This window comes from Thunnus albacares, chromosome 2 (genome assembly GCF_914725855.1).
Source record: "Thunnus albacares chromosome 2, fThuAlb1.1, whole genome shotgun sequence".
Classification (NCBI taxonomy): Eukaryota; Metazoa; Chordata; class Actinopteri; order Scombriformes; family Scombridae; genus Thunnus; species Thunnus albacares.
In genome coordinates this window covers 27,838,172-27,860,172 of record NC_058107.1, presented here as the reverse complement: position 1 = coordinate 27,860,172, position 22,001 = coordinate 27,838,172, and the positions used below count along the sequence as shown (strand labels likewise).

The 22,001-nt window shown below is 40.5% G+C and overlaps 1 protein-coding gene across 3 annotated transcripts in view; it reads left to right on the top strand.

The window, feature by feature from the left end:
* The window catches only part of arl15a (ADP-ribosylation factor-like 15a), a 122,096-nt gene extending 112,302 nt beyond the window's left edge, over positions 1–9,794 (top strand). For 2 of the 3 annotated variants that reach the window (XM_044376558.1, XM_044376549.1), the window contains exon 5: positions 7,771–9,794. In XM_044376558.1, the coding sequence (XP_044232493.1) occupies positions 7,771–7,923 (153 nt within the window). In that variant the 3' untranslated portion in view covers positions 7,924–9,794. The remainder of the gene's footprint in view (positions 1–7,770) is intronic. The other variant, XM_044376567.1, reaches the window with a different exon arrangement.
* Positions 9,795–22,001: the final 12,207 nt, after the last annotated feature.

Genomic DNA, 22,001 nt, shown 5'->3' with positions numbered 1-22,001 from the left:
TGTTGCCTGCTGGTCCAACAGTTCTACAACTGTGGCTTGGTTCCAGGGTGTCCTCAACGCTTTTACTTGCTGGCTAGGACGGGTTTCTGGCGCTCACACTCTCCACGCACAGACTTCAGGTTTATAGTTTTTGTCTTTTATTTTTTTGTCTCCATGATTTCTTTAAAACTTCTACATGCATTTTCTCCTGCATTTCCACTGGAGGTCTGCTGCATGGTATGAATGGACCTCGTGCCGGTCTTTGCACTCTTGCACACACTGGCAAACCTCCACAGAAATTTGAAACATCGAGATGCCAACTATGCATGGCTCCTTGGTCTGTGGTACCCCAGAGCCGATCGCTTCCTCTTTCACCTCCCTCAAACACACACTAGCAACTAGATAGCCAATGTATTTTTACAAACGAGAAGAGTGAGGAAACGAATGCATGAAATAAACAACATTTCCTGCTTTCGTTGACTTCAAGAGCGACCTTCCTGTGTGCTGGTGGACACAAGATGAGGCGCAGTTTGGCATGGGGACTATGCTGAGCCATTTACACTCCCTTCTTTTGCCACTGCTAGCTATCCCAACAAAATTTGCGGGTCCTGGAGTCTTCACATCTTGTAATCTAGAAACAAAGGAAGCCGTGTCATGTGCCTACAGCTAATACTTTCACTTAACAGATGATCAGATCATTATCTAGCTTGGGTAAGGCTCGGGGACAGTAATCCCCTCAGATGCAAAACCCTGAGTCCATTGCCCAAGGTGTTACAGCCTTGCTTAAATAGGCTTTAGGCTTAACTTACTGGCCAGTGGGCTGTTTCATTTGACACCTTCCAAAGTTTGTGGTGCAATGTTTGTTTTTTCACTGGCTTCCCAAGTGTTCCCCTCTGGGGGACCTCCGGGCTTTCTCATGTCTTTAAGACTCTTTAGGTAAGCCGGAAAAGCAAACAAAGGCATATCTATTATATGGTAAGTGGATCTCACATTACCCTCCCATTTCAATGCAGTCGCCAGTGTGGGCCACTTTCCAGGTGACTGATATCTTCACAGGGGCCAACATGTCAAGGGATGGTGTAATTGATTGTCTTGGATATTTGAGTATGCCACTTTCCCTAGTTCAAAGACCCCCTAATGCTTCCTTCTCCAGTTATATAGCTTACTCGTGTGGTGAGGTTTTGACACATGACAGTGTAGCGTGATCATGTGGTCATGGTTTTTATTAGGACAAGGGCATTGGAGGCCTTATCATCCATTTTAGAAGGCACAGTTATTTTAAAGCCAACACTAAATTAGAAATTTGTTTTTGGCTAAATATACTGCAACGACGTGCTTTGGTCACTTTCTGCTGCCTCCCCCATAGGTCGCTTTATGCACACATGCTCTTAAGTATCCTTTGAACAAAGGATGTTATTTTTGTTGAAAAAGGGCCCCTGCTGAAGTTTATCCAAATGAAAACCTCAAGGCTGAAATCATCAGTTCTCCAATGAGTTTATTGAGTAAAGCTCTCGTTGCCCCACAGAGGAGTTTTGATAGTTGCCTGCAGGAAAGCAGTGTTTGAAGAATAACTTATCTGTTTGAGCAAGCCTTTTATCAGCTTCTCTTTATGTTTTGGCTTTTTAACGCATGGCTGAAAGGCAAAATCTTCTCAAGTGAACATTTCCTGTTCTTCCTTTTATGATCTTATTACTTAAACAGGAAGAGATTATTAGTATTATTTGATATTATTGAATTTAGTTTCGATATTTTTCTCAGACTTTTAGAACCTGAGGCAACTACGAGAGCGAGACTCAACAAAGAAACTTGCCCTAGATGAGAAACTGAGAGTTGACAGTAGAGCTGGGTGATATAGCTGAAAGATTTATCACGATAACATGATTCATTTCACTCAATATTGATTGACTGATTGATATTGAATTATTGATAGTTTTTAATGACCTATTTTTAATAAAGATCAGGAGAAAAAAGGTTGAATTTAACCTCTTTCTTTTGAATTTAACCCAAAGAACTGGCGAGCTGACCTGTCCTTTTTTTTATCAACAGTTTCTTCACTGTCTGCACTCATTTTCTCGCTCCACTCTGTTTCTGTTGTTGTGTCACACGTCGATGGTGCAACTGAACAACAAACCTGTTAAATGATTGGCTTGTTTGCGTGTCACTTGTAGCACGCTCCATTATTAAGGGATATGATGAAGGCTGTTTATAAGCCAGGGAAGGGAGCACGCTTGGAGTTTGTTCATGCAACCGAACTTTGCGTATTCGTTATGTGCTTTCATGGCAGTTTGCATTTAATGCATTTAAGTGAAACTATCGAACATTCTATCAAACTATTTTTTTATTGCTATCGATGAAGTGTCTATCACTGGTACATTTTGCTATTGTTTTATTGCCCAGACCTAGTTGACAGCGCAGGTCATTTAACTTTATTTTATGATACTGATCTGCTTCAGGAGAGTATCCAACATACCTGCATGTGTTCCATCTGGCTTTGCTGTTAACCTCTGCAAGAATGCTAGACCTGACTTTAGATTTTCCAACTATGTTTGTCAAATATGACCAGTCTTTCTATCAGGAAGATCATGAACATGGCATGTTAACTGAGTGTACTCTGTTGCCTTGGACCTGTGCCATTGCACCCTAGAGAAAGGCACTTAACCCTAATTACTGAATGGCACAAACTTAACTGCAAAAATGACTGTAGGAAACACACAGGGTACAGATACACACTATATCTTGGGTATCCAGAATACAGATAATGATAACACTATGAAAAATAACTTCAATTTTGAAGTCAGTAAATCATCATTGCAAACACTGCAACAAAGATGGGTCGTATTAGGATTTTTTTAATATCATCTTTTGTTTTACAGTCTGTTTCTCTCAGCATTTTAATTTACAGATACATGTACAATTTTAAGAATAGGTGGCTTGTCATCTTTGAAGCTGTTTTATTCATGATGCTGGTGGTACAACAACAATTCTTAGGCTAAACTATAAATTAGTTGCTACACTGGAACTGTGGACTGGAAACCTGTTGCACAGTGCATGTTGGGATAGACTGCAGCTCTAACTATGAGCGTAAATAGGTATAAATATTTACTTCAGCTTAGGTTGTAATTGTACTGATTTTTGTTTTCTTTTTGTTCTTAAATACAGGCCATCATTTAATAAGATAGACATTTGGGCACAATACACCTGCTCTCTGGTTTGAATCCTCAGTTTTATTATCAAACTGAACACCACTGCCAAACAGACAATATAAATTTGTGAGGGATATAAATTTGTCAGGGGGGTTTTCTGACATGTTCTTAGTAGCCAACATTGCGCACCTCCATGACTAGAACTTGGCCTCAGGCATCTTTCTCTTCTCTGTCATCCAGTCTGTCTTTTTTTTTTCCACCCCTGTCTGCCTCCCTAGTGTGTTTCATTGGTCAGGAGGCCAGAGCAGGGCTCTGCTGGCAGTAGACAGCCGCCAAGACTGACAGGATATCCTCTTGACTTGACACGGTGCCAACAGTGACCATCACATGTAGTAATCTGGCAGTGACCAGAGAGCAGCCGGGTGCCATGCATGCCCATCCGCCATCTTAAGAAGCCTGAAGAAGGCTTGCCAGAGTTGGAGCTTAAGCTTAGCTGACTAGCTGTACAGCCATTCCCTGCATACACTGGATAATTGTCAAACCTGACGTTGTACAGTATTTATAATGATGTGGCATTTCCTCCAGACTCATTTTCAGCCTTCATGTATTCTCACTCAGGTCTACAGTGAAAATCAGCCCAACTATGACTGCTGAATTGTCATATTGTTTTAATCAACATGTGAAATTTTCGATTGAAGTTGGAAAAATCTGATTCTTTCCAGGGGAAGATTACAGTTTTGTTGACCTTGCTGTCTTATTGAAGCTGATTTTTCCACTAATAGCCTAGATACTGATTTCCAGTAGTGATTAAAGAAACGTACCTAGAAATTACTTTATGTACATTTTCCCTCCTTGACCAACATGTCCCTCATCTCTCATTCATCAAATCATGAGCATACCATAATATATTATATCAAATTATACCATCCATCATCAGTCCATTTATCATCAAATCTCACTAACTGTTACACTTACTGTATCTGTAAGTTATTGTTAAATGTGCCGCAACTGAAAGCCATTATTTTTACAAATGTTTTCCACTAAAACATTTACCTCCTTGGTGCAAAAGCATGTCAGATATTGATGCTGACAACCAGCTTTTGATATGTTACTTTAAAAAAATCTCCAGAATTTGATCATTTGTCACACAGAGTTGTAGTTTTTTGGTGTTATTTTGTATCTTAGAAGTACTTCAATCCACCATCAACCTCCATTTTGCATACATCACAAAGTTTGGCCTCTAGACTTAATTGAGAGGACATTTATCAGAATTTCTCACCACTGAAGCCCTGGACCTCTCACAGCAAAACTACATTGCTATGAAGCCTCTTGGCCTTGCAGCGATGCTCTTCCTACAGAATTTTGCGGCATTGTTAGCATTACTTTTAGCTTAGTGCCTTCACAGGTATCATCTTTTCATATTTAGGAGGTGAAAACAGGGTTCAACAAATGTGTTATATGCCTGATCCTCAGTTTGATAAAACTGCTATCTTCATTTTGTTGAATACTCTGGATTTTCCTTTAAACATATAATATACTGTATAAGGAGAAATGGACCTCTTCCACCTTGCACAAAATGGTTACAAATCTCATGTTGATCAGTTATTCTGGAAATAGAATAAAACAGGAATGCTGATGACAACTGTCTGGGAATAAAGAACTGACGTAATAAAAATTCAACATAAAATCCAGCCTATGCAAGTTCTCAGTCATTGCACTGTCCACTCTGCACAACTAGTCAGACTCAGAACTCACTGTAACTATTCAGGCCTGTTGCCAAAGAGTTCTGCTTTACTGAGCTGTACAGCTTTCCCCACAACAGTATACCCCTGTGGCCAGTGTGGCTGGATTCCAGCAGAGGGAATACAGTTGACACAGACACAGGTGATTAAAGATTTTTTGACACCCTTATGCATGTATAAGCCGCTTTCTCCACTGCACAAGGCGAGGCCCCCGGTCTGTATGACCTAGAAGAAGCTAGACTGGATGACCCAGTGGTCATCCTAGGAGCCATCTGGCAACCACGTCTTGTGTGGCTTACCCTTCCCACTGCCTCACGCAATTCCTTAAGCAAGCATAAGTGCGCTTAGGAGGACTTAATCTCAGAGAAACTGGTTTGGGCCATACTGCTGACTGCCAATGTGGATGCACCCAGCCGTTAGGTCATGGGGTTCCTTCAGTCATATAACACTAAAGCAGTGTCTTCCTCTCCGTCTGTTGTCTGATTAAAATCTTTGGATTGGATGAACAGTGTCAATGAAATGTCCCTGGTATGAAGGGGTTTATACCAATTAGGTATCATATAAATGGGGAATTCTTTGGTATCTTATACTACTCGTGTTGTTGTGCGTGCCCAACTGTAAACTGCACTGAGAACATAATAAGTCAACTGGTTTCGTTGGTAAGATCAGTTGTCTGGTGCATAGTGCTAAAGAAGGCATTTGCCGCTCTGTGAGATGCCCTTGGGTATGTTCTTGTGGCCTGTGAGGTAAGGAAGGGAAGTGAAAGAAGCTTGAGCCTGTCTGCACTTGCACAGAGGTCACTGCTGGCCTTTTGACTGTCTGCCAGTGCAGGGGCCAGGGTCTTCCAGAAGAGGGCCTTGGCTACAGGCAGACAAGTGAGCCAGCCAGCCAGACAGGCAGCCAGCCGCATCGTCTGCAGTCTAGGTCTGGATCTAGTGCCTGGACTAGGGCAGCTCAAGTTACCCAGACAGATTTGTTAACACTGTTTGGGTCCGCTCGGCTTTCTAGCCAGGCCTCTGAGCCAAACGCGGCTGAGGTGACTTAATCTGTCATTAAACTCACATTACACCCGGACAGAGACTCGGCTCAGGGGGGCAGAGACAGCGCTCACTCTCCCACTCACTGGCATGGCTGGCTGGATTTGAGCAGACACAAAGAATACCCCCCCCCCTCCTCCTCCTCCCCATCCTCTTCATGCCACACACCATGGCACAGCTAGACAGCCCAGCACGGTCTAGACAAAAGCAATTTCACTTGAAGTTGAAAAGTCATTTGACTGTGTGACGGGCACCGGTGTGGATTTGGTGGTGTTTCCAGGGTGCACAAATCTATTTGTCTTCTTGCATTGGCAAAGACCTATTCAGAATACTAAGCTTATCTGTTATTTTAAAGATTTGTTCAGTCACCAATCTTTGTTTTTTTATTTGCAGAAATATGTAGAAAAAACATCTTAAAACTAAACAAGTTGTGATTAAAATTAGCATTGTTGAAGTCGGTATTATAATGTCTCCTCAGCAATGCTATTTCTGCAGTGATTGATGAATGTCACCTCCTCACCTCAGCCTGTGTCCTTAAATGTGCAAACTGATCATAGTAATTAGTATAATAAACTGTTAAAAAACAAGTCTGGTTTTGATATATATGATCATATTTTGATTTCAAATTTTGTATCACCATTGCATAGAAATTGTGGGTATTTTAACTAAACTATGATGAAATTATTGATCAATGGGATAGATATATTTCTTTAAACCTTTTACCAACAAGCAAACATTTTGTATGGTGGGAAGTTTTGCAGCTTTATTGCATCAGGGACATTAGCGGCACTTCAGATTGCTTTCAGAGCTGCTGACGGTACACATTTGTCTTTGTACATTCTTCACTGGCTGTCAGACAAACAGGAGGAGATGGGTGAACTTCGTTCACATCGGGCAAGCGAAATTGCTTCCATTACTCTCAGCTTGAAAATGTCAGAAACCCTAACAACCTGCAGTACCTCCAGTGGAGGTCTAAGACATTGTTTCCCTCTGCTGAGATTTGTTTTTACGAAACAGCTGGTTCTGGTTCTCCCCCCCCCCCCCATCCAACATCACTGCAACCAACTGTCACGAGCTGCCAAAAGCCAACATATGAACTTTATAATCAACTGTTACAAAGAGCAGTGCCAATTCAATAAGCCACATGTTTCTCAGACAAGAAGAATATTTTTTTTATTTCATTTAGTTTTATTTATTTATTTATTTTTCTTAAATTTTGTACATTGGTTATTTGGACATTTTCACGGCTGTGACCTCATGTGTTTGTGAGTGATTATGTGAAGAAAACACATTGTCCATGGAAAACTAATTGCAGTGTGTGGATAGGGATGAGACACAAGGTTATCCCCCCTCACCCCCCTTTTTTTTTTTTTTTTTTTTTTACTTTTTAATATTCTTGGCCTCAGAGGACAGAGACTGTGGCCTGTGAAAACTGCAATGCAACAGTAAAGCCAGGATTTTCTAACATTTAAACCAAGGTAGAATTACAAAATGATAACCTGGTCCTCATTTCTATTTGGCCGAGTTATATACTGACCACATACTGGTCTAAAGACACCCCAAAGGTTTACCATGGAGGTCCAATAATCTGCAGAATTTGCAAGATTAAACTGTCCTCTCAAATGATTTAAGGTCACTTAATAACTGAAATCACATGGTGTAGTGTTCATTTGAGACGACAGTGTACAGACTATTGGTCATTAATGCATATGGTTTCAGACAAGTGATGTTAAGAAGAATGTGTCAGTGTGAAAATAAGTTCTGTAGGTGTCGAACAGAAGCCTTATATATACTTAATTTGATAATTTCTGAATGTCTGGAGTGACAGTGAATGTTCCGACTGACCAAATTGTATGTTTTTGCCGACAGGTCAAGAAGTACTTCGAGTTGGAGCCGCTGGCCAGGGGGAAGCGCTGGATCCTCGAAGGCAGCACCACCGACAACATGGAGGCAGTGAAAGAGAGCTTCGGTCAGTTCATTTGCCTGTTGGAGGACAAAGACACAGAGCCTGCAAGGATTTGATGCTAATGCTGCTAATGCTAAGAGACATTAGCATCTAACGAGAAGGAAACACCACATCCTGCTGGTGCCCACGTACACACACTTCACCCACAGACACAAACATGTACACACAAGCAAACACAGCAGATGTCGGCCTCTCTCTTTGAGATGTGTATTGTATGTTATTCTCCCTTCACTGTGCTCTCATTTTTCAAATTGGAGGAGTGTGCACAAGCAACAGTCAGCCACTACAACCTGACAGAGGAGAGCCGCCATTAAACCTGTCTGACGTAAAGCAGTTTGTCAAGAAAAGAAAAAAATCATTGAACTTTGCTGGAAATGGAAATCTTGTTTACTACTGTTTGTGCCATTGTGATAAAACCAGTGGCATTTGGGATACATGGCATTCCTTCAGTCATCATTGGACACTAACACATACATTCTCACTCTTACACACACACACACACACACACACACACACACACACAAAGTGGAGCCTAGGTCGTCTGTAGATATGTTTAACATCTCCACTAATTACTTTAGCGGATGTATGGGTGAGCACGGTTGATGTTCTTTCCACTGAGAAGTACTGTACGGCTGTCAAGTGTGCTTCTCCTTTTGACTTGCTAACAACGAATGTCGTTGTGTGATTGGAGTGCATAGTCCAAAGCCTTGTGTTATGTACAGTAGTTACATATCGGTGTGTCACACCATGTCTGAATATCTAATCTGAATATTGTAGTCTGAGTATCTCATGGAGTATTTTGTACAGTACATGCAAACAAGCATAATGCTGTGTACCCTCCTGTGTGGCCATACAGACGTACTACTAATCATGTGACTAAGTGCTAGGCGACTTAATGGAGAGTCCATTCGGAGTAAGTGGGAACAAGTCTGAATGCTTTTATAAATGTGCATCTTAGGATATATTTTATAGCTCTGTATGTTAACCTTGTAGAGCTACATTCGGATTACAATGATTTTTTTTTATATTATCATACCACACTTTCAATTCTCTCAAATCAATGAACAAATAAATCAAAAAAGTGTTGATTGACCGGGCTGGATGTATTTCGCAAGTTGAAAAAAAATGTGATGGAATTAGTTTCATTTCAGTGTTTTAGCAAAAGTGTTGTTTGTTTTTTCTACATTTTTTTTTTTATTTTATCTGGCATAATCCCTCTCGGCACTGGCTTGCGACTCCAGTTTCCCATCAGGGTGGAATACAAACTCTATCAATCAGCCACAGCAACAGCTGCATCTGACAAGTCCCTGTCCGACACCCTAATGCCTTCCAACTGTCTGTGAAGACCCCTCCCTGTCTGCTGTTTATCGCGGACCCCCCGCCCCACTTCATCCCTACCAGTCCCAACCAAGACTGCCCCTCCACTCCACTCCACTCCACTCCAGCTGAATTACTGCTCAGTGTGGTTTTTATCCCAGATGCCCTCATGTGGACTCCACACCTCTGAAACGAGTCCTGTTCAGTGTGCCACAGGTGTGTGTGTGTGGTCGTCCCCAAAATGTGCTTCAGTAACGGCGGACGCACACACCTCCTCCATGTGTGCTTTGTATTTCTGTTGTTGTTTTGTTCAGTATTTGGTCAGGTTTTTAGAAATGGAATCACTTTTTGTACCTGACATACGGTCTACCTTCTTTTGTAATCTACGTGGCTTGGTGCATTCAGTCACTTACAAAATAAATCTGTCGATTAGCAACTATACCAGTGCTGGACTTCGCATATCTGCTTGAACTTAGGTTTTAAAACATTCAATGCGGTTTTTTTTTTTTTTTTTGTTCTTGTTGTTGTTTTAATGTATTTTTGTTTGTTTTTTTTTGTTTTTTTTCAATCATGAGTTTTGTCTATAATGGCAATTAAAGTTTTAAAAATCAAAAAATTGTCTTAGTTGTTATTCATATTCTGATTACTTTTGCTTGTTACAATGTTGTAGTAAAATATTTTTTTATATTTACATCACTTAGTGGAACATAGGAAGCCATAATGCTTCTTTATCTTAATGTGTAAATGACAGTATGGATGATAGTTTGTAGGTTTGTTAAGCATTATAAATAATATCTGTATTCTGCCTTTACAGAACAATCCTTGAACTGTTTAGCTCATGTTTGTCATTTTATCTGTTTGTAAATCTAGAAATTCAGCTAAATTAGGTTTGAATTTCTGGGACTGGATTGGCTTTTTTTGGCTGTTTTATGTGAATATTCATGCTGTTTGCATCAGTATGAAATGCGTGATGAGCTGGATGTTTGTCTACCCTTCTGGAAACATTTTCTTCACAATGTCTCTGATTTGTGATTTAAGGTGACCTGTGGAAATCTGAGATGCTGGAGGATAATCGGGAAAAGGCAGACCAGCCAGTGGAGGTCGAGCCAAAGTTTAAAGAAAAACGCTCAAAGTCAAAGTAGAGCAGTTGAAGAAAGTTTTGAGTGGAAAGTTAACCAAGTGAGACAGGAGTTCCTGATAAATATACTCTACTCTGTGCTACCTCTGCCTCCCCTTTTCTTCTCCTTTTGCCCTTCTTCCCTCTCTTTCAAATTAACCGTGTGGCTTTAATACAATGTGTGTCATGCAGGTTGCCCTGGCGACTCTTTGATCCTGTTTTCCAGTCTCTGCCTCTGGGGCAGACGTGCTTCTCTTCAGTCTGCTGCACACCAGCTCTGGAAGCTGCTGCCCTGAGACAAACCATGGGCTGCTGCGCTCGTCTCGCTCCCCCTTTTTCTCCCTGTCGCTCTCACTTTCTCCCTGTTTTTTGAGTCCTCTCTATCTCTCTTTCCTTACCACTTTCTTTTTTTTTTTCCTCTCAGGTTCTCTCCAACTCTGTCTCTCTCTTACTCGCTCTGCTTCCCTTTGGTCACGCCAAAGGAGCCCTCCCTCAGCATGGGCATCCAGGGTGCCCAGGGGAAAGGAAGAGGCCAGGACCTCAGCGAAGCAGCCCTCCTGGGAGAAAACAGAGAGACGGGGGACCTCTCTCTTTCACTCCTCCTCACTCTCTCTCTCTGTCTGTACAGTTGATTTTATTCCCCTGAAAAAGATGCAGCCAGTCCTCCCACACTGAACCTTTACATGCTTTACCTGTTTAATTGCTGGTGTCTGTCTGAAGTGCTCAGGGAGTTTCTCGTGCCCTTGTTGGCGGCAGAACTGCAGTGTGGCTGACAGATAAGCAGCTGCAAAGTTACATTATTGTTATAGTGTGCTAACGCAGTCCAGACTTTTCTTATCAGTCTGTGCACACAATGGCAGCACCATGAAACAATAACAGAGACATGATGTTTACTGTGATGGATACAGTATCTTAAGCAAGCTTCAAGTCTCTGCAAGTTGATTTTTATAATTCACTAAAATGAATGATAATTAATGTCTGCCTGGAAGGCAGGAAAAACACTTAAAGAAATCTAACTGTGCCAAACCTAATTGTTGGCAGTAATATAAAGTGAAGTTGTGATTTGTAACAAAATCGTGAAATATACAAAAATGCCAGAACAATTCTTTGAAGATACTGAAGATATGACATGTAGAGGACTGAGAAAGATGGTACATAAAAGCAAATTGAGCTGACAGCACACAATAGAGTGCAAAGCTTTGCCAGCCACAAATAATTCTGCTTATCTGCATCCTCCATCATAGTTTATGTATCACTTTGGGTTTTTTTTTTTTGGTTTTGATTTTCTGACATCAAAAGCTCTGCATTCACGTCATTAGTGGTCTTCTCTGCATGTACAACCTGGTTACAGTGTGTACAGGACACACACACATCACAGTAAATGAGAACACTGCAAATTTTCCATCATTGGATTGGATTCAAACATATTAATACTCACAGTTGTACAGAGTAAGAAGTAATCTGACTATAGAAATCTGTTTTTGGGGGGTTTTTTATCATTAAGAAGACAGTTTATACATAATTCATTCATTTTTTTTGTGTTTGAAGTAGAATCTCATGATGGACATATCAGGTTTGATGAAGCCAGATATTTAATGTTGCACGAAAGTGAAATATCAACAAAAACAAAAGAAAAGGTGTTTGCATCATAACATCAAATGTCCAACATCAAATTAGGTATTTTTGAATGTTTTAGAATTTTAATCTGTATTAAATGGCAAACGGTTGATTTTACATCATGACAGAAAACATTCTATTTTATTTAAAGCTGGATTTTAGCAATTTAATCGATGCACATTAAAATGTCAATTATGGTTGGTAAGCATTAATATCTGCTTGATTCAGTGGGTTTTGAAATATTTTGGTGTTTGTAGCATCAAACAATGGGGTCAAAAATGTGCCACACACAGTATAACGACCTACCAGAAGTATAAACAAATGCGATCACACACAACCAGATGAAGCCTGTGAGCTTTGTGAAATGCAAATGCGCGACCCGACAGGGAACCTAACTTTCGTTTACAAGACAAACAAAAGCAGGCATGTTTTCTTAAACTCTGCAAAGAATGCCATTTTCTCTGTCTTCTCGCTCTCCCGTCCAGTGTGTGTGGCAGCGTTTCAGCTGATAAGACCGAGCCAGGAGGTTGAACAGATGTTGCCCTGACATCCATCTGGGCCTTGTACCCCTGCTCTCTGCCTCCCACAGCCAGCCGATGCTCCACGCAGGACACCCCACGTTCCCGGCCCCTCACAGCGAGGAACTCCTCCAAACGGTCCTCAAGAAGTGACGCAGCACAGGAATCAGCCTGGATGCTGCTTTCAATCATGTCATATGTGTGAGATACCAGTCGGTTATCAGACGGGATCTCTGGATACATTCAAGGTGTTTCCTCGTCGTTTCAACACCGTCCTGCTTCCATGACTCACACACACACACACAAACACGCCCCTTTGAAAAACAAACACAAATGATGGAAATGCACCGATATGATGTAAGCTTGTGAGGAAATGTTCCCTGGTCCAAATAATTATTTCCAGAGCTGTGAGACAATTGTTCCACAGTCACAAAATGTGCAGTTCCTTGACAACGTGACTCCGCATATTTTTATTTGTATAAATCGACAAACAAAGTCATACTTTTGTTTGTCCAAAAGGTGAGAGACCGCAATCCTCCAGCTGCTTTCAAAGTCTTGTACGTGGACTTTCATCAATTTCATTTTAATTAGATGGATTAATAATGATGGAAAATCAGCTTTGGACAAAAAGCTGCATTTTTGTGGTATTAAAACCTCATCAGTACGAAACAGTATTTGCAAATAATTCCAACTTTCTGCTCTGACTGGAGCACCACATTGTTAGAACTTCCAATGTTAACTAAAATCATCATTTTTTGATTATTTGAAGGCAATATTCACATACTTTTGTAGGATTTAAAGCTTGTTAGAAAATAATACCATTTTAAAAGCCCTAGTTGTTCTAATATTAATAAAACTAATCCAGTGAAGTACTTGTCAACATTTTTTGAATCCTGTCTGATATGGACTGTTGTTTTCTCACTTAAGCAAAATAACTTTCATATAAGATTGTTTTAACTGCAAATATTACGTCACCAACAGGTGTCGTTGAAAACATTCACCGATACACCAATATTATACTGGTGTTTCCTCGTCGTCTTTGTGCTTTCAGATGTGCAGCAGGAGATTCCTCAGAGCTGACGCCCCTGACTGGTGAAGGCGGAGGAATCCCTCCCGTCGTGCATGCGATCCTGCAGGTTTGTGGTCGAGCTGTAAAAGTAATGAATGGCTCTCAAACCTGATAGAATCTTAACGAGTTACACCCCTGCCAAGCAGTGAGCGCACTTTGCAGCAACATGCCACAATGATTGTTACCATTAATTAAAACTTGATTTGATCCACTTGAATTTTCCTACACAGTGTTTTATGAGTCACTTTTTTTTTTCTTTTGAATTTGAGTTTAACTCTTTTTAAACCTTGCTTCACCTTAATGTTAAACTCGCCACAACCTTCGAGGCACAGGTACTTATGCAGCATATTAACACAGTAATCTAATCAGAGGTGGAAATTGAGGATATCGGGCACTGAACCACACAGCTACCACCATCATTTCTTTATAATTATTGCAATTTGGACAAAGACTTACTTACACTAACCCCAGCCTTTATTACTGTCACTTGCATTTAATTTTTGTGTAAGAATGAAACTGTAAACTCAGACAAAATGTATTCTGGAGCAGATTTGGCCTGTTGAAACCTGTGAGCTCTGCAGTCCCAAACTCCATCCACTACCTCCGATTCACGAAGCAGGATCTCAGTGGATTCAGGTTTGAAAAACTGGAATTAATATTGATCCACTGCAGGTAAACTTTAGCGAATGTTAAGTTTCACAGGTGACAATGAACCGAGTTTATCAACTATGTTTATTTCTCTGATTCTCTATTAAAGCGATGAAAACTTTTCAGAACCATTTCTAAAAATAAAAGCACATCATTTCCCACATGGCACGTTGATCGCTGTTGATTTGTGATCATTAGCAGTCAATCACCATTTACCTCGCAGTCTCCTTCCTTTAAAAACCTTTAAGTCAATTTTGGTATTTATTATTGTGTTAGTAATGAGAAAACATCCTTTAATCGTCTGCAAGTCTGACAGGAGATGAAACTCACGTGATCCTTTCAGGGTTCTGTATGTTACAGATATTAAAGGATGTAAACATTCAAACTTTTGTCTTCCAAAACTTCAGGGAACCATGCAGTGCAATTCTACTCTGGCCCTTTGTGGCCACCTAAACGCCTCTTGTTTTTTCTACGTGTTTGAATGCCTCGTCTGTTGGGTGACTTCCGTGGGATTCCAGCAGGCTTGTCACTCTGATTGTTTGTCCTGGGGACGAGATCTGTGTGAGTCCTGTTTCTCTTCCTCTCTCCTCGGGCCCGAGTGCTGATGGAGACCCGCATCCCAGGTGGCCCACACATCAAAACAAGAGGGATCGCGGCTCTTGGTTTTCAGACAAACATCACTCACTTTCTTTGTTGTCTGAGGGACAGGGGGCATGGCGGTTTATCTCCTGAGGATCTCCCCCCACTATCGCCTTCCACAAGCCCACCGCCCCATCCCACAGGAGCCGCTAAAAGCAAATGTCAGTCAAGGAGAAGGCGTTGCATTCTTTCAAAAGGTCAATTAGTGGTGGCCACTGAAAGATCTGTTGCATTTTTAAGTCAAAATACGGAGACTATTTCAAAATCTCACACCTTCTTCTCTTGATCGTCCAAACAAGTCACGAGTGTACTTCTCTGGTGCAAAACAAAGCCACACACGGTGATTTTTCTTCTCCAGTTTAAATCCCTCTTTATGGTGACACCTCCGTCACGTTGCAGTCCATGTTTTGAAGATACCTGCCCTGCCCTCCCTACATACCTACCGCACACAGCCCAGTTTAGTCTACTGTGAGTTATTTGACGCTGAGCCTGATTCACGATGTGCCGCATATGAAACCTATTGCTCTCTCAGGCCGTGTGATGGGGCCCAGTAGCAGCTCAAAGTGTAGCACCTCCTGACCCATCTGTGCAGGTGATTCCTGCTCCGGCTCTTCCCCTCCAGGCCTATAAGGAGCACCGTGTCTAGGGGACTTTTATGAGCGTGACCTTAACATGCCCGTCTCGAGTGGTCTAGACTCAGTGCTCCGTTTACTGGAGTCCCCATCCCACTGATGGCTATCAGACTTTTCGCTTTTTACTAGTGACTCTCTCTTGTCATAACTCTTTGAAGACGGACAGACATAACGCTTTGACCATCCTTTTTGTGGACTTTGTAGAATTTACTGTCACGACGCTGAAAAACAGGGAATAACAAAGGGGAGGGCTCTGACATGCACTGCCTCTCTCTCTGCAGGAGAGTCAGATGAACATGTGGAGAGTACAGCTGAGGTTCGGCTGCACTCGGAGAAGGTGGTGAAGCAGGCATCAGGAAGAACATATTCGGTCTATTAGGACAGGTCATCACAAGCTGAGGTCGAATCAGAACATTGCCTCAAGTGACATTATTTTAACACAAGTTAGATTCACTCCAGCTGACCTTTTTTCTCGCAGTTTTTATGAGCCTTGGCCTCTGATAATCCCTGTAATGAGCTGACAGTGAATGTTTCATAAGAAGCCACAGGTGATTAATCAGTTGCTAATACGTAGTAAATATTTAATTGCTGTCTCTAATTTTCTCCTTTTATACATTATGGTCTGTCTGGTATGCCGTGTGGCAACGAGCCAAACACTGTAGGTGGATTAGCTCATTGAATCCAAACAGTTTACGGGGAAAGCAGCTCTGGTGACGACACTATGTGGGCAGCTTGCAGTTCTCAAAATACAAACGTTCCGTGTGAAAGCCAAAAAGAAGAAAAAGTGAGTCTTTCACAGGGACAGTCTAGTAAACACGGTTGCTGCGCAGAGAGAGAACACCTGTGTTTTTACCAAAGTTTTGGCACGGAGCAGTTTGACGACTGCCTGAGCCATATTTGGTAGAGTGCAAATTTAACGCTGCCCTTACGGTTATGACGAAACGCGCTCTGACTCACGTAGGAAAGTGCAAAGTCAGTCACAGATAAGATATATGCGTGAACAATAACGACAGAAGAAGGTGAACAGCGTGGCGCTGAGATGAGTCAGCTCTGCTGGAGTAGCAATGTGTATATAACACAAACACGGGTTAGATAGTGGGAATAAGCTTAGAGCTGCGGCCAGAAATAGTGTTTAAGGTTTTGGATTAGGGTTAAAAGTCAGAGAGGTCAAGTAAGAGACCAGTTTAGATTGGCTTAGAGAGGTTAGCTGGAAGGAGCTCGCTGGACAATTGGTCAACTGGCAGCTAGAGTTCATGTTAACGGTGGTCAATGCTGTACAGTATGTGTGTTATATTTACAATATAATGTTAACAAACCTGAGCCTTTTTTTGCATGAGGTATTTCCCTGATAAACCCAAAGCTTTTGCAGAAAACTGTGGCAATTTAGAGACAATTAGTGGCTCTGAAACATTTTTATTTTGAGTTAACGTAGAGAAAAATCTGCAGCATTAAAGCCTCAGTCCATGTTTTTATTAAACATATTAGTTATTTCATCACCTTCCAAATGATGACGTACATGACTAAATAAACCCACAGCTTCAAAACACAAACATGTTTTACACACATTTGTCACTTCTCTGTCAAATTGAGAAATATTTTATGTCTCCAGTCCAGTGTTTTGGGATCGCATGGCAGTGCTTCCCCTCTGTTTACTGTTGTTCTGAGGATTGAACCTAAACATCCTCTAATAGGATTACCCAATAGGAAAACCCAGAAGAAAAAAATATGTGCTCTTTCTCTCTTTACGTGGAGCATGACTCACTGATCAACAACTGTGTCATCATTTAGTCCCAAAGCGTAGTTTCTTTTCAAAACATTATTTTGGATTGACGTTACATTCATAATAAACAGATGACACATCTTTAATGAATACTTTTTTGACCTATTTCAATTTCTAACTTCTAACTTCTTTCTAACATCTGACAGTGTCACATATTTATTCTATATCAGCGTTTTTCCAGCTCTTCATTTAAACTCTGTGATATTTACACGGACTAAATTATTCAAACCCAAGACTCCGATAATATTCTTGATGTTTTGTGCATCAGTTTAAACACACTTCTGTAAATGTGGGTATTTGTACTTGCAGTTATTAACAAACATCAGAGTAAAATGTACACAGTGTAATGTATAAAATATTCTATTTTATAAGCCAATGCAGTATATTTGCCTTAATTTGGTTCCATAAATTCTAGCAGGTTATAAACATCATTTAATTGATTTCAACAGCCATTAACAACCTGTTGGCCAAGTTAAATAACATTTCACATCCAAACTGCAACTGTAAAATCAGCTTCATATGTATAGAAAGCACAACAACAGTCCAGCTGTGTAAAGAAGTTGAGAAGTGAATTAAATACTTTTTATGGCTTTTTTCACCACTCGGACAAAATAAACAGAAATTAGCTGTTGAAAGTTGAGGGAGTGACATTCTTTCATTCTCTTCAGTATGTCTCTCCTGTTGCTGCCCGGCGGACAGCCCCCCAGCCCCTCTCTGAATCACCCTGGTTCACATACACAAGATTAAGTAGCAAAAGTGACATCCAAGACCAATCGGGCCACCCAAGAGAACCGCAACCAGCGGAAAGGCTGTCAGAGCCCCCTTTTGCAACATTAATCTTCAAGCCTCTCCTGCACTGCCAACTCACATCTCCCTCAAACAGGACAGGGAGGTAGAAAACTGAACTTTTCCCTCCCTGAAGGTTTCTCCTCTCCATCAATTAACTCTTTGGGGGACAATTCATCGTCACCCGCCATGTGCCAGACAACTTCAAACACTGGCAAAATGAATTACTTTTCCAGACATTTTAAAACCTGCCTTTAATTTGGCAACAAGGAGATTAGTGAGGACGTTAGTTTAATTTGTAATCGACCTAAATGCCTTCACAATGACATGAGGCAGAAATTACACAGAACCTGATGCTTTAAAGTGATTTATGCCTGGGAAAACTACATTTAACTTGTCTATAGAGACGTTTTTATTGCATCTTCCACCAATTAATAAGATGTTAACATCCAGCAATGTAATTTATCTTAAACGTCATAAGGCCGTTAAAATAGACATCGAGGGATCAATCGGCTCCTTTAACCACCTCAGCTCACCCTTTTGTCTTCTTTGCTGACCGAAAGCATCTTTGATCTCTTTCAGGAGGGTGAGAGGATAACTGTGTGGTGTGTATGGGCGTGTGTGTGTGTGGTGGGGGTTATCCTGACCTTCTGAGGGGGGGTGGTGTCACGTCCAACCTGATAGCGGTGTGAATGGGGAAACAGAAAAGATGAATACAGCAATTGATAAATAGCGGAACATGAGTGTGTTATGCTGTGGATGCCTTCAGTCCCAGGAGAGGGCCTTCCTAACCCCAACCTTTCTTCTGCCCGAGACCTGAGAAGCAAAGGGGGACGTCGCGCCATCTAACAGTGTTCCTTTGAAGAGAGCAGCGCTGAAATCAAGCAGCATGCCTCGAATACTTTCTGCTGGTTTTCAGTGAGACTCTTTGCACATGGCTGGAAATCTAATCTATTGGAATATATCTGGTTTAAGGGATGAGGCTGGTGATATTTTATGTTTTCACAATGTTTTCATTATTGTTAAAAAAAAAATAACATAAAAAGACCAAAACCAATAATGAATTGATCCTGCTAACATGTATTGTCTGTGTAATCAAAGCTTTAAGTCTGAAAACCATTAAAAACATAATGACGAGCCACACCACTGCTGTAAATACTCACGAGTGAACCAAATGTGTGTTAATCCGCCGTTGAAAATAGTCCCCAACAAACGCACTAATTACTCCTCTATGATTAATGTTAGCTGAAAACGTCAGCGCCCAGCCGTTATGGGAAATTATTTAGTCTTTTTATAAAACAAAGGTATGTTTGTGACCCATTTTTAAAGAATTACATCTTTAGGAGGAACGAATGGGTTTAAGGCTGAGTGACAGACAGACTGCGGAATAGGAAGTATTGAAAGATGGACGAATGCATTGCTGATTTTAGACTTTTGGTGATAATATCAAAAATATAGAATATTTCCAGCTTTACCTTTTGATATCCATTTAAATTACATGCTTCCTTCTTACCCCAACCTAGCTGTGTAGTTACAGTAGTTTTGTTTTTATTTGCTGAGGTTTTGAGATATCTGCCTTCAACTCGATACAATGGAGAGATGTATGGGATTTTTGTTGTGGTGCTCACGGCATTAAAAAGCTACAGTTTAAAGAATTTCTTTCCCAAACTAACTTCCTCTTTTTTTCAGGATCACCCACAGACCTGACTGTGAGCAGTTTTCATTAGAACTATTAAGAAATAGTTCCAGTAAAAACTGTTGACTCTGAGTTCTGTTTTTAATTTGTTCAAATGTTTTTAAAATGTCTTTTTTTATTTATTTTTTTTAGTTTTTCTGAGCACCACAACTGAAATACCATTCATATCCATTGTTTAGTCTCCAAGCCCAGTAGAAAACCCTGATGACGTCACTAGGGGTTTTTCCCAAGATTTGGAGGAAATTGGGCAATTTGGATTAAATCCTTAGTCACGTATGTGTAATTTTATACATATAACATACATATATCATGATATAGTAAGGTCTCTGAAACATCTTGTGAGAAAACGTTTAATCTGTTTTTGGCTAATCCAAGTGGATTAAAAAATGAAGAATGAAGGTACATCATCGCACTGATTCAAAAATCTTTTTTTTTAAATCCAATATTACCATACAGCAGTCCTGCTCATTGATTTGCCATCAGTGGTCTAATACACTAAGAGATGTTGGCTACCATGATAATAACAGTACAGCAGTAGACAAAATGTAAACGTTCCATGCTATATGTTACACATCTTACTTGTGGTGAGAAAATATAATTTATTTAGTGAACAAACACTTAAACAAAGTTGGAAAGATCACTGTGATCATTTTTACTTTCAGCCTATATAAACCCCCTCACATAAAGATCTGTGATGAGAGAAATAATATGAGAGAAAAGGCAATAATATGAAATAGCTGTTTTTTTGTTGTCTCACTGTACGGAGGGTAATAAATGGTGCAAGAATAATAAACAGTACACTTTAGGTAAACAGGTTCTTTTCAGTGTTGCTTGCTGTCAGCTTTTGTTTGGATAACCAGAAGTCATCATCAATCTGTGATCTGTGCCCTTCAAAACAAGTTCCAGTCCACACAGTGTGCTGAAAACACACACACACACACATACACACACACACAGAGGGAAGCAGGTCTTTGGCTGCAGACGAGCTGGTTTTCGTGCCTCATCGCCTGGGTTGTGGAGTTCACAGTAGTGAGCGACCACAGAAAGCAGTCATCGCTTGGTCATTTGTGTGAATGAAGGTGTGTGTTGGTGTGTGTGTGTTATTTAGTGAAGCATCTTTAACATCAGCTTGGTTGGCTCACGTTCAAACTAAAACTTTGACATCAGGTCTTCTGTCCAGCTGCTGAGTCCAAGCAGGATGCGAGTAAAGCCTGTAAGCTTCCCACCACAGTGTAGAGGTATGTTTTTAATGACAGGAGGCTCTACTGCGAAGTAAAAACATTAAGTCACGATTGAATCATCAGTTGTAGACACAGAACTCCTGCAGGAATTCCTTTGTTTTTACTATCTAGATTACATGTTGCACTATGATTAAATATTAGAGCTTTTTTTTTGCATCAGGACGATAAAATGTCAACGTTAAGTGTGACATACGTAGATTGTTTGTACTGATGGTTCGTTTCTGCATCACCCGCTGCAAAGTCTTTTATTGTATCTTCCAGCTGGTTAGGCTAATTATTACTTAACCCATAAAACAATAAAACATTATGACACTGTTAGTGACTGAAAACACCATAATAATGAGCAGCTGCTTCACTGTATGTTGTATATATCAGATGTGGCAAATTGTGTATGGGCTCCAAAAATCTACTTGGCACATATGCAATCCATGTGCTATGTGGGAATACATTAAACATGCTAAATACAGTCTGACACGCATGAATTAACTGTCCTCTTTAGTCCTTTTCACACAGAGCGGTCAGCAGGCTACTTTTATTAGCATCTTTAAAGGGTTAGTTCACCCAAATAACTAAAGAACATTTAGTCTCTAAGGTGTCTGCTGACACCTCATAATGCTTGAAATTATATTTAAAGCCCTTAAACCCTGTTTCAAAACTTATATATTTCATTATAACATTAAAACGTCATGACAGTTAAGACATAACGGAAATATCCGTAGGTCGATTAAGTCCATGCACCTTTATCGCATGTCATACCCCTCTCTTTACCCGTTTCTTGTCTCTGCACTTTCAACTTTCAAATAAAGGCAAAAATGCCAAAAAAATAACCTTAAAAAAACATCTTCAAGTGTTGTTTATTAAGAGTTTAACACTCAAAAACTCAACTAATCTGTTTCATCAGGTCTTTGCTGGTGTTGTTTGATCAGATGTGAATTGAGAGTGTTGGCAATATAAGCAAACTGGCCATGACTACCATGACATTTAGATTCAAACGTTGCTTAATCGTGATTGCTGAATGGAAGTTCATGACATCACCTTTTTTTTTTTTTTTTTGGCAAATTTGAGTAGACAAAA